Source organism: Otolemur garnettii, unplaced genomic scaffold (assembly GCF_000181295.1).
Source record: "Otolemur garnettii isolate 467f Iridium unplaced genomic scaffold, OtoGar3 scaffold00131, whole genome shotgun sequence".
Taxonomy (NCBI): domain Eukaryota; kingdom Metazoa; phylum Chordata; class Mammalia; order Primates; family Galagidae; genus Otolemur; species Otolemur garnettii.
The window spans coordinates 4,719,515-4,732,706 of NW_003852526.1; the positions used below are offsets into that span (position 1 = coordinate 4,719,515).

At 38.1% G+C, this 13,192-nt stretch overlaps 1 protein-coding gene across 1 annotated transcript in view; it reads right to left on the reverse strand.

The window, feature by feature from the left end:
• MORC1 (MORC family CW-type zinc finger 1) overlaps positions 1 to 13,192 on the reverse strand; it is a 156,371-nt gene that overhangs the window by 117,526 nt on the left and 25,653 nt on the right. Inside the window, 1 exon segment of the mRNA XM_012810371.2 lies at positions 349 to 474. Coding sequence (XP_012665825.1) covers positions 349 to 474 — 126 coding nt within the window.

Sequence of the window (13,192 nt, forward strand, 5' to 3'; positions counted from 1 at the left end):
TATGTATATGGTTTAATAGTTTAAATGGATTATGTAAACAGAAAATGTAAGTAAACCGTGATCTTCTAATGCAATGATCACAGTTAAACCACCTGAGATCACTAAAGTAAAAAACAAATTTCTATTTGAGATGACTGTCAACTTAGCATGTACATACCAGTGTGTTGTTATTACTGCCAAATATTTGTTCCTATCTGATTACGCTTTACAAATCTCTCTGAAAACAGTTTAAATTTTGTTAACAATGGAAAAATCTATCAAAGTCAATGTCCTCTTTTTGACAATTATAAAGAGCATAATGATATTACAAATAAAAACTATAAGGATATTTAAAAGAAGACGAATTACCTGGGTCTGTAGAGGCAATAACATAGGTGTTTAGTTTTAACTCTTTTGGCTTGAATGAATATTCTCATCCATGGGTCAAAATACAGAACAGATGTGTAGGCTCTGAATGACCATCTCTCTGGAAAACTAGAATAGAAAATACCAAAGACCACAATGTAAAGAACAAAACAACATCTCTTTGAAAAGAAAAAACTCAGAATAAAAAAAAGAAAGAAAAAAATAGGACTATCAGGTTATTTAGGTCACTACTAAAAGCTTCAGAAACTTTTATTCTAAAACAAATTATGCAACAAACACCAGCAAATCTTTCGATGCTTACATCATTAAGCAAGCCTCAAATACAAGGAGCCATAGAAATAACCTACATGTCACAAATGAACTTTTGCCAGCAGCCAACTGATTCTAAGTAGACTTATATCAGCAATAGAAAATACACTTTCCATTAAAGGTATTGACCCAAAAGGGCAAAATCAAGTCAAACAAAACAATCCCCTGTTCAAACATAAAAAGAATCTATGTTCACATGAATACAAAGCATTTCCATTATGTTATGGTAAACAGAGAAATACAATAAAAATGTTTTATTTGCTTTTAAAATTATTTACAAAAAAACATAAAACCTTCTTCCAGCTTCTTAGGAGGCTGAAGCAAGAGGATCACTTGAGCCCCAGAGTCTGAGGTTGCTGTGAGCTATGATGATACTACTGAACTCTAGCCTGGGTAACAGAGTAAGACTGCCCCCCCCCCAAAAAAAAAATAAAGAAAAATAAAGTAAAGAAAACTCTTTTTTAAGTCTTGTGTAAAATTTGCCCAATATAAATTATATAAAGCAATCTAGTCCTCAATAGTATTCCATAAATACTGATGCATTTTTAATGTAACAAGATAGGCTGCCTGCATTGGGATGTCAGACTGCCATAATGTGGTTACTTTTAGTATACCAGAAGCTGCACAGCTAAGTATGTCCTCATCTGTTAAAAGGAAAACAGATACTGTGGGATGCTTGCCATTATTTAATTTCTTCCTGGATCTACTGATTCAAAATTGCCCTTGGAGAAGTAGCTCTTTCTTTTGACTCTCCTCAAAGCTGACAAATCTCTATTATTTGAAGGTAAAAATCAAGTCATTCAGAGCCACGTTTGAGAATTTGAGAAAAATGGGGAGAGATCAAACCAGCTAAACAAATTATAGTTTTAAAATATGTATATATGGCTCGGCACCTATGGCTTAAGCGGCTAAGGCGTCAGCCACATACACCTGAGCTGGCAGGTTCAAATCCAGCCCAGGTCCACCAAACAACAATGACGGCTGCAACCAAAAAATAGCCGGGCGTTGTGGTGGGCGCCTGTAGTCCCGGCTACTTGGGAGGCGGAGGCAGGAGAACCGCTTGAGCCCAGGAGTTGGAGATTGCCGTGAGCTGTGATGCCACAACACTCTACCCAGGGTGACAGCTTGAGGCTCTGTCTCAAAAAAAATAAAAGTATATGGTTATATATATATGAATATGTATACTGTGTAAATATATGCATATATATATTTACATACATGACATATACACACACATATAAGAATCTAATATTTCTACGTTTTGGGAACCAGTTTATTCACTCAGTCACTAACTATTTATAGATAAATATTCATATGATGCATGTTGGGGATCCTCAAGATCCTCCCTATGTTAAGAGATTTACTGGAAGGACTCGTGGGCCTTAATACATTATTGTACTCACAGCTAAGATTTACCACAGTATTGTAGCAAAGATATACAGTGGCTCATGAAAGGAAAAGACAGGTGGAGAAATCTATGTGCTGGTGTCAGAGCACACTTTTCCCACAGCTATGAAAATATAGCAACATGTGTGATGTTTCTGCCCGGGAAAGCTCATTAGAGACACAGCATTCAAGGTTTCTATTAGGAGATGATCACCCAGGCACCTCCTGCCTATTGTTCCAAAGTTTCCCAGAAGGAAAATAGGTTTTTAACATAAGCGATATTGTTTGCACAGTCACAGCGAGCCATACTTATCAGTTAGAAGTTTTATCTCAGTGTAGGGAACTGTTTACCAACCAAGTTCCCCAAAGCAAGCCAAGGACGAATGTTGTAAACAAGCCTAAGAATAGACACCTGCATGTTAACCTTTTTCCCCTTTTGCACTTTTGCAAATTCCTGTTTGTGACAAACAGGATGGCAGTACTTCTTATTTGGGATGTCTGCAATAGAAAGAAAAGAGGGCTAAATATAAACCATATGAAATGGGCAGACCCACCGTAAATATCAAACTTCTTTAGATGATGCATAATGCCCTTCATGATCTGACCCCCACTTAACTCTCCAGCCTCATCTCTTGCCAGCTTCAGCCTACATTTAGGACCATTTTCAGTCCCCTAGACATGGGGCCATGCTTTCTTATCCCTAAGCTTCGGCACATTTCATAAAATCAGGAGGAATGGTGAGCTCCATTTTCCCTTTCAGAATGCAAGCCTGAGATCTCACTTCCTCTGGAAGCCTGCCCTCACTCCCAGGAGCCTCTCCTCCATGCTCGCCTCCTCCGGCACCTCCCCATCACAACACTTGCCATTCAGCATGGCACTGCCTGCTTATTCACCTGTATGCCCATCAGACTGTAAACTCCGTAAGGCTAGTGTCCTCACCCATAAATATTTGTTGAATAATTGACAATCATTCAGGACTTCCCTGGCTTAGCTCAGAATAAGCACCAGACAGCATTCCCACATTAGAAGGCCTTTTTAATCGAAGACTCCTTCACTGGCAATGCCATCAGTCTCTAGAAATAAAACTTTGGAAACTGAGATACAAATGTGCTACATAGTCGAGATATCTTCCAAAGATCAAAGAAAAAAATACCGCTGCTTCACCAGAATTGCTTCCCATATATTAGTCTTCAAGAGTTTTTATTCTCGTTTCCTCATGTGTCTTTTTTTTCTGTCTCCTTACACTTTGCCAGAAGTGTCCAAATCTCTCTTTGTCTCTCACTTTCTATTTAACTAGCTATAACAAGAAGCTGAAGAAAGAGAAACCAAAGTCCCCGACACACAAACAGAAAGACACACACACACACTTGCTCTCATACAGACACACACAATCACATGACAGATGTAGGGAAAGAGCAGAGGATTTTAAAGCAAAAACAGGCTTTGTAGTCTGTGAACTACATCAGAAGATGGAACAGAATCAATGCTTTTGTCCCATGCTCAGCATTCTTATAAGTCTCTACGTTAGCATTTAGCTGTAGCTGTGTTCTCTGTGTGGCCTCTTCCTTCCCCTAATCTGTCTTTATTCTGTTGCTGTTTTAAACATTGCCCCATGTGCAGTGTATCACCAAACTTTGTAGGAGAGGGTCAAGAAGCAGGGCTTCTTGGCAAAGGCCATATCGCCTTTAGCACTGATTCAAATTCTCTGTGGCTAGCCTAGAGTCTGGAAATGCAAGTTTTTGTTTTTGTTTTTGTTTTTTTTTTTTGAGACAGAGCCTCAAGCTGTCTCCATGGGCAGAGTGCCATGGCATTATAGCTCACAGCAACCTCCAACTCCTGGGCTCAAGCGAGTCTCCTGCCTCCGCCTCCCAAGTAGCTGGGACCACAGGCGCCCGCCACAACGCCCGCCTATTTTTTGGTCGCAGCTGTCATTGTTGTTTGGCGGGTCCGGGTTGGGGATTCGAACTCGCCACCTTAGGTGTACGTGGCTGGTGCCTTAGCCGGTTTAGCTATAGGCGCCGAGCCAGAAATGCAAGTTTTTAAAGCAATCTAGGTGATTCTTTTAACTCTTCCAGGTGTGGGAAACCACTGCCTAGTGGTCAGGGTGATATGTAAGGCAGGTTGCCTGAAAGAGAGGAGGAGAATAGTCTTTCATATGGGTTTGGACCTAGGACACCAGCCAAGAAATACAACTCCTATATTATTGGCACTGGGCACAAAGACAACAGACTCCCATCCAGCCCAATAAATGATCTACCCTTATAAGGTCCAGGGTGGAGAAAATGATTATATCTCCAAACTACACTGGGTTTCTTTTGCAATATCTCAGAAATGCCATATTTTTATTCATGAAATTGTATATATTACTACAACCAAAATTGTTTTCCAAATTTACTGTTCAAGTCCTTACAAAATCTCTTTAGACTTCAAGTTTAGACTCATGAAGTTTACATTTTCTTGAATATAAAGAAGTGCATAAAGATTTTTAACTAGTTTAATTCTCAACTTTGAAGGGCTAAGCAAATTTAATGTGAGGGTAGATTATACCTAAGAGAAATGTCAAATCAAAGAGGTAATTTTTTTTTTTTTAATGCAAGCATGAAACAAGGTTCATTGAGCAGAGAAAGATAGGTTTACAGAATAAGAACGTTTACAGAGCAGGATACATTTGCCGTACACAGCGCTCAGGCCTCAATTGCCAGGGCAAGTAGGAAAAGAAGCCTCAAAGAGGTAATTTAAAAGGAAAGTTAGTCACTACACGAAATGATGAAAGTGCTTCTTTTGTGACGATCATGGTTTGAGAAGCAGCACACATGGAGAATTTGAAGTTTTAACTTTCGATGTGATCCCAGCCAGCTCAGTTAAGACATAAGCTAGAGACATTATGAAATGTTGCCCAATGACTGTCAATTTAGAAACACACTGGCAATGCGGCACCTAATTTCAAACCACTACTTTGTACAACATTTCAACTCCATTACTCTGTATTATATTATTATTCTCAGGATTTTTTTTTTTGGGGGGGGGGGATGAGTTTCTCTAGCTCCTGAGATCCTGAGCCATGGTGATTTCAGGAATAAGGCAGTCTCCTTTGATGGCAGTCAATTTCTTGGCATGCTTTTTTCACTAGGGTCTGTGTTATCTTCCAGTTTCTTACAAAGTTAAGTGTTTGTAATATTTATAATGTTTAGAAGTTGGTATTGTAAGTCATTGAAAGCAATGAGCACAAGAATTCACAAACATGACAGGCCAGGTAAAAGAAATACATGATCCTGACCTCCAAAAGGGAATGAAGAAAAACATTACAGGAGTGATCAGGCCTTTACAGTTTAGAGTTCAAGAGAGACTTCAAAAGAACTTCAGAAGCACTTCACAATTTTTTAAGGTTCCCTATCTCACTCTAATGAAGCTCCCCAACAATTTTCAGAAATGGAGGACAGTGGATACCACCACTCAGAGTCCAAGCACCTTCTAGTGAAAACATTTCCAATGTCTTTAGAAAATTAACCAGACTTCTTATTTGGTATAGGAGGGGACTATAAAAGAATGTGAGTACCCGAAGGTGAGAGTTCCTCTTGAAGGCTGCTTATTACCACCTATTCCTCTTTCTCACCTTGTAGGCCTATCTGGCTGAGTAACACTGATTCTATGTATTTAGAAAATGTGATTCCAGTTTAGTCAGGTTTAAATAGAGGTTAGGGAAGCATCAGGAGCTGGTAGAACACAGGGTTAACAGTATTGGAATAGTAGGGGCAGATTCAGAACCAGAATGACTGCTGGGATCTGGGGCAGGAAGACAAGTCCAGAATAGAACAGGCATTGCACCAAGTACTTGCTGCACTTGAGCAAGACAGTTTGTGGGCTACAGTAGTAAGACAGGACTCCGAGGAATGAGTTTCAGAAAAGAGAGCAAGAGGTAGCTTGATAGTTATCCGCAGAGATGTTTTATCTGATATGGTCTGCTGGTCTGTGCGTGTGCTGATGATGACTTTGCAAACAGGTTTGAACATTAGCATCAACAACGTCACATAACTTTTCAAAGCTAAGTTGAAGATACACTAATTTCAAAGTTGCAGCAGTCTATTCCTTCTTTTAGCAAGGCAATGAATGAAAATATACTAAATGTCCAAAATCTTGCCATAAAAGGTTAGCCAGGCATCCTCAAACTACGGCCCACGGGCCACATGTGGCCCACCTAGGATATTAATCCGACCTGCTGAGTGTTTTTGCCGCTACTGCCTGTCCTGCTTAGCAGCCAACTCATCCTGGGGCCCGCAGTCTGGCCCTCCAATGGTCGGAGGGACAGTGAACTGGCCCCCTGTTTAAAAAGTTTGAGGATCCCTGGTAGGCCATAAAAGAGAGGTTAAGCCATAAAATACATCGGGGGTATCTGCCTTGCTCTCTTCCATCCTTCTCTCTGGAGGAAGGTCAGTGACCAGGTCATGAAGGCAGCAAAACAGCCTGTAGGGAAGTCAATTAGCAAAGAACTAAAGCCTCCTGACAATAGCAGCACCAGCCTGCTAGGCACATGTCGAGGATGTCCTGGAAGAGGATGCCACCACGTCAGTCAACTTCCAGACACTGCTCATCCTCCGGCACTCTCACAGCAACTACACGGAAGACTTGGGCCAAACCACCTGGCTAAGATGCTCCTGAATTCCTGACCCACAGAAAGTGTGTAAAATAGTAAATGTCTATTCTTATTTGAAGACACTGAGTTCTAGGGTAGTTCATTACACAGCAAAAGATAACTAAGACAATTTCCATACCTAATCTATTTGTAAACTCTCAAAAGTCATGTGCCCTATAGCAAAGAAAATTCTGTGGAAATTCAACTTGGCATTGAAAATACACTTGGATGGGAGAGACGGAGGGGAGGGGGAAGGTTGGTGGTGGGAGGGCGATTGGTGGGACCACACCTATGGTCCATCTTACAAGAAGGGTACATCTTTCTAAATGCAGAATATAAAAGTCTTAACACAATAACTAAGAAAATGCCGTGAAGGCTATGTTAACCAGTTTGGTGAAAATATTTCAAATTGTATATAAAACCAGCACTCTGTACCCCATGACTGTATTAATGTACAGAGATATGATTTAATAAAAAAAAAAAGAAAGAAAATACACTCGGTATATGAAACAGATAAACAAGGATTTTGTCTTTTTACAAAGCTTGGAGTTTCAATGATGAATTTTTTTAAAGGCTATTAGCTAACTTTTTCTGACCTTCAATAGAGGCCCACATATCAGTATTTCAATAAATGTGTCTCATAGCACAAATAGCTTAAACTATAGTAAAACAGAGCTCCAGATGCTTCAGACTGTGAACTCTGAAAAATATTAACAAAGTATAATTGTCTGCTGTTAATACAACATCCCTGATTTAAAATATAGTAATAATGAATCAAATGTAGATTGTCTAGGAGAAAAACAGGTGTGCAATACAGAGGATTAAAGGCAATGTCAGGCCACAACAATGAAAGAAAATATCAAGATCAGGACCCAGACAGAAGGATTTTCCTAAAGGATGAAAGCCTGGTGTTGGTAGCACAATGACACCATAATTAGCATCCTCTGGAAGTGGTGGTGGTATAGAGAAGTAGCCTCAGCTAAGTCACCAATTACAGTCAACATTCAGCTAGTCAAACAAGCAGATGAAATGCTGTGCACAACTCAGAGATGCAACCGCCACTGTCAGTGGTTACTCTGGTTTTGATATCTCAGAAAAGAAGTGTTATAGATCAAATATTGAAGGCAGCAGACCTGAAAGTAATATTTGGCTTCCCTTTTGAAGCTCTGGGGAAGCACTTGGGAGATAAAAGTTAAATAATTTTAATGGCCTCCCCTGCCCTAAAATAAAACATTTACCATTCATCTTCTAATGAGAGACGTACTGCTCATTTTGTCAGAGATGGATCACTTTGATGGTTCCCTAAAACTTAGGCTGTAAACACCTAGGGTACCAGAACTGTGCCTGTTTATGGCTCTTCCTCTAGCCTCAAGTTTTGCATTTGGCCAGTGGAGAATTGTTGAGTGACAGGTTGGAAAAATAGAAAAATACTCATCGCCTCATTGGCACGATGAAATATAACCGCCAAGTAGTGTGTGCTCACCTTCTATCAGGCACTGTGTTAGGCACTAAGGGTACAGAACAGTTTGAAAAACAGTCACCACTGTGGAGCAGCTGCAGGACTGGGAGAAGGTCAGGACTGAGGGAAGACAAGTGGCAGAGGAAAACAATGACACGGTGAAGAATCATACATTCTGGGGGAAATAAGAGACAGACAGGGGACTTAGTCCCTGAACACGTGTCTAAGAATCATACATTCTGGAGAGAAATAGGAGACAGACAGATTGAACAGGGAACTACAGAAAAGGACCTCATGAGAATTATAACCTTGGAGCTTGGTCTTCAAGTAGGTCATCTGATGGCCAGTTGGCTTTTGACAAGGTAAAAGGGGACCCTACAACAGAAAGGTGGAGCTTCTGCAAGATAAAATTATGTCCCAAAAATACTGCTAAAAGAATAATCATCAAATAAGTATGGCCCATAAGATTGAAAAAATAAAGAAATTAGTGTTAAAAAGAAGAAGAAGAAGAAAGAAAATTAAACAGGCATTGGCATTTAATTAAGTTTATCTAGATTTAATTAATGTGTTGCTTGCTATGTACCACACACTAGGTGTGTTTCCTGAACATGATAGTAAGTACTAAAAAGAGGTGTTATAGGAAAAAGTAGGATAGGGAAGAGGGGACCTAAAATGCACTGAGATTTCCCATGTGTCAGGTTCTATGCCCATTCTAATTCTACAGAATTTATGTGAAGTAGATGATGTTATAGTCTCATTTTATAGATAACATAACTTATCACTAGAGTAAAAATGATCCAAATAGAACTCAAGCCACTTCATGACATACAAACTTAGGGTTCTGTTCTCTTCTGTTTGCTCTCACAAAGCTGAATTCAAGGATCTAGTACATGTACTTTATCTCACTATACACAGAATAAACTATACGGCCTTAGGCAGCCAACATACCCCACTTATCCAACTGGCCCTAATGTCATTGCTGACAGACCAAGCTATTATATAAATAAATACTTTCTGAAAAATAAAGACAGTGATAGAATCAGGTTGGTAGGCTGAAAATACATTATTAGTCTTCTGCTGAAATCCTATTAAGAAGGAAGACTATTAAGAAGGTCTGTGAGCTCATAGAGGAGTGAAAGGAGGGGGAGGTAGTCTGAGATATCATAGGTAACAAAATGATGCCGTCTACTACAGAACACTGTAAACATTAAGCTTTCTCTTTGAATGAAATGGGAAGTTACTGGAGAATTTTATACACAGAGGTTTTTAAAGTTTGTTCAAGGAACTAGTGAGGGGTAAGGGTGAAAGCAGGGATGCTGATGGACCGGCAGGAGAACTACTGCAATAATCTAGGTGAGAAATGATGTTGGGAAAGATTGTAACAGTAGAGGCGATCAATATTTGAATCTAGATCCATCTTGAAGACAAACCAATATGAAATAAGCAAGTTAGAAGAGTTCTCCAATTGCTAAGTATGAAGAATTAGAAACAGGGTGGTGCCTATGGCTCAGTGAGTAGGGCGCCAGCCCCATATACCGAGGGTAGCGGGTTCAAACCCACCCCAGCCAAACTGCAACAAAAAAATAGCTGGGTGTTGTGGCAGGCACCTGTAGTGCCTGAGCCCAAAAGAACTGCCTAAGCCCAAGAGCTGGAGGTTGCTGTGAGCTGTGACGCTACAGCACTCTACCATGGGTGATAAAGTGAGACTCTGTCTCTAAAAAAAAAAAAAAAAAAAGAATTATAAACAGACAAGACCAACCAACAGAAGACATACTGAGAATTATTAAAAGTTAAGAGAAAATCATAAAAATTCTCCCAGGGAAAATATGAGTAATTTACCAAAATTCAGTAATCACATCTGTATCAGACTCATCAACAACATGAATTCAAGAAATCAAAGAAGCTATAAATTCCAAGGGAAACAAACAAAATCTTAAGTAGAAGGAAAAAATAAAGGCACTTATAAAGATACAAATGTTTCAACATACTCTGAAAGGATATAATCCAGCAAATGAACTAATAAGTTAGATATAGGATTGAAGATACAGTAGTAAACAAAATAAATTCTGGAGAGCAGGCTGTGAAACTGGCAGGGCCCTCACATCCTGGGGAACATTCAGAGAATGAACCTCCAACTGCTTCTCCTCCATTCCCAAAACAGCCATACTCCTTTCTTCATGCTCCCTCTACAAGAAGTCACGTAGCCCTTCCTTCCTCTAGTTAACTACACAGAGATCCTTGAGATCTTTTCCTTCTTTCTCCTTGTCATATGCTAACAAAGTTAAGTAGTAACCACTAAATCACATAGTTCTTCCTTTGTTTTGATGCTAGGATCCTCGTAATCTTTCTTTTCTTGCTTCTTGTCATATGTTAACAAAGTTGAGTAGAAACCATTAAGAAGATGGTTTGTGCTAAAGTTATTTACATTTTCCTATTGTCCTGTAAGACCAAAACTATGTCTTTTGTTTATGCTATTTCCCCATATTGTCTATGCTAACTCCCCCTGGGCAACCCCCTACTGATACTATAAAATAAAGGTGATTTTGTGCTTTGGTGCTGGCTATAGCTATCAGTTCAGTCAGTCCTCCCAATCCCATCCTTTGTTTCTGTGTCTTCTCTTGTGCTGTATTTTCCTTATTTCCCATTGATTCCACTCTGGTTCACTCCCCTTCCCACGCTGGTTCCCGACAATTAATAAATCTAATAGATTAAATAATTATTTAAGCATGATGTGATAAAATATTGTAAAAACATATAACTAAAATCTTGGATAAAATAATGTTAAAAGGTAGACCTAACGAGAAATGTACAATAGTATTCTATAGCCTTCCCTTATTTGTGAGATAATATAAATGCTAATTACTTCTATAGTTTGATAATAACATTTTAAATTTAGAAATGTTTATTAAAAATGTAAAGACGGGGCTAGATGTGGTGGCTCACACCCATAATCCTAGCATTTTGGAAGGCTAAACTGAGAGAATTGCTTGAGGCCAGGAGTTTTGGACTAGCCTGAACAAGAGCAAGACCTATCTCTACAAAAACAAAAAAATTAACCAGGATTGGTGAGGTGTGCCTATAGTTCCAGCTACTTGGAACATTGAGGCAGGATCACTTGAGCCCAAGAGTATAAGGTTGCAGTAACCTATGATCACACCACTATATTCTATCCCAGCAATAGAGTAAGACCCTGTCACACAAAAAAAGTAAAGATAATCCACTGAAAGATCATAATGGGACAACTAATTTGAAAATGATTAAAATGGAAAAAAAGTAAACTTCTCCCCTTGGAGGAAAAAAAAATCACAACTCAACCAATTTCATAAAGGGAAAAATGGAAAAATGAAGCAGAACAAAATAAAACAAACACATAAAAAAAACAAGAATGAACAAATAACAATGAAAAAGAGCAAAGTAAATATAAAACGTAAGAAGGCAGAGTAAGCCAATTACAGCCGATATCACAATAAACGTGAATTACATAAAATACAGAAGCACTTGACACCAAGCAAAAAAATCTAATTATATGCTGTTTATAAGAGACAAATCAAACCCAAAATATCACTGTTGGAAATAAAGCAGTAGCAAAATATAGAGCAGGAAAATGTTAACCAAAAGAAAGTAAATATAGAGACACTAATATTAGATAACAGGAACAAAGTAGAAGTAGTAACTGAGACTTAGAGGAATGTGATACATTAATAAAAGTTTCACTTAAGGTAATACTTAAGTCACAAATCTAATGACTCAAAATATACAGCAAAAACTAGTGGCAATACAAGAAATATAGATGTAGCCATAAACATTGTAGAAGGTTCTAACATACTGCTGTCAGAAACTGATCAAAAAGAATAAAATAAGACATAAAAGATTATAATAACTTAAAATCTTTACATAAAAGAAATGAATATAATTCTATTTTTATCAGAGATTCACATTTTTTAAATGTTTAAGACATAGATCCTAAGAAAATCTGAATAAATTTCTAATAGCAAATATAACATAGGCTAGATTCTCTGATCACAGTACAATGAAGCAATGATAAAAGGACATCTAATTCCTCCTCTCACAAAACAAACCTAGGAACTTCTAGAGATTTAAAACATTTTTAAAAAGCAAGTCTTGATTAAAAAAGGAATCAAAATAAAATTTGTAAGATATTTAGAAATAAACAACAGGGGCGGTGCCTGTGGCTCAAAGGAGAAGGGCGACAGCACCATATACCAGAGGTGACGGGGGCAAAGTCAGCCCCAGCCAAAAAAAAAAAAAAAACCTGCAAGAAATAAAAAACAGTAAAGTTCTACATGTTGAAACCAGTAAAATATAGCCATAATGCAGAGGGAGAAATAGGATTTTATTTTTTAAATTAGAAAATGAAATTTAAAGTCAATGAATAAAAGATACCTCAAGGAAATAGAAAAAGAATAATAAACAACTCCAAGGGAGATATAATAAATACAAAATAAAAATAATCCCAGTAGACTTAATAAAAAGAATTTATAACTTTTATTTATAAAAAAAGAAAGAAAGAAAAGGCAAAATATATAATAACAAAAAAAGGTGAGCAAAAACTATAGGACCAGAGGAAAACTAAAATTTTGTAACAGTTCCATATAAACAAATAGGAAAATCTAAATAAAATGAATTTTTATTAAAAAATTTTAAATGATAAACTTAAGCCAAAAGAATTCCAAAATGTGAATAGTTGTAGCACAATTAAAAGTAATGAAAATAATGAAAAAATTATTAAGACTACAATATTTTCAAGGGAGCTCTACCAAATCTATCGGCAAACAAAATATTTCTTTAATATAAACTCTTTCAACCACAAAAAGAGGTTAAAAAAAATTTTAACTCGGTGGTGCCTGTAGCTCAAGCAACTAAGGCACCAGCCACATACAACCAGAGCTGGTGGGTTCAAATCTAGCCTGGGCCTGCCAAACAATGACAACTACAGCCAGAAAAATAGCTGGGCATTGTGGCAGGCACCTGTAGTCCCAGCTACTCAGGAGGCTGAGGCAGGAGAATCACTTAAGCCCAGG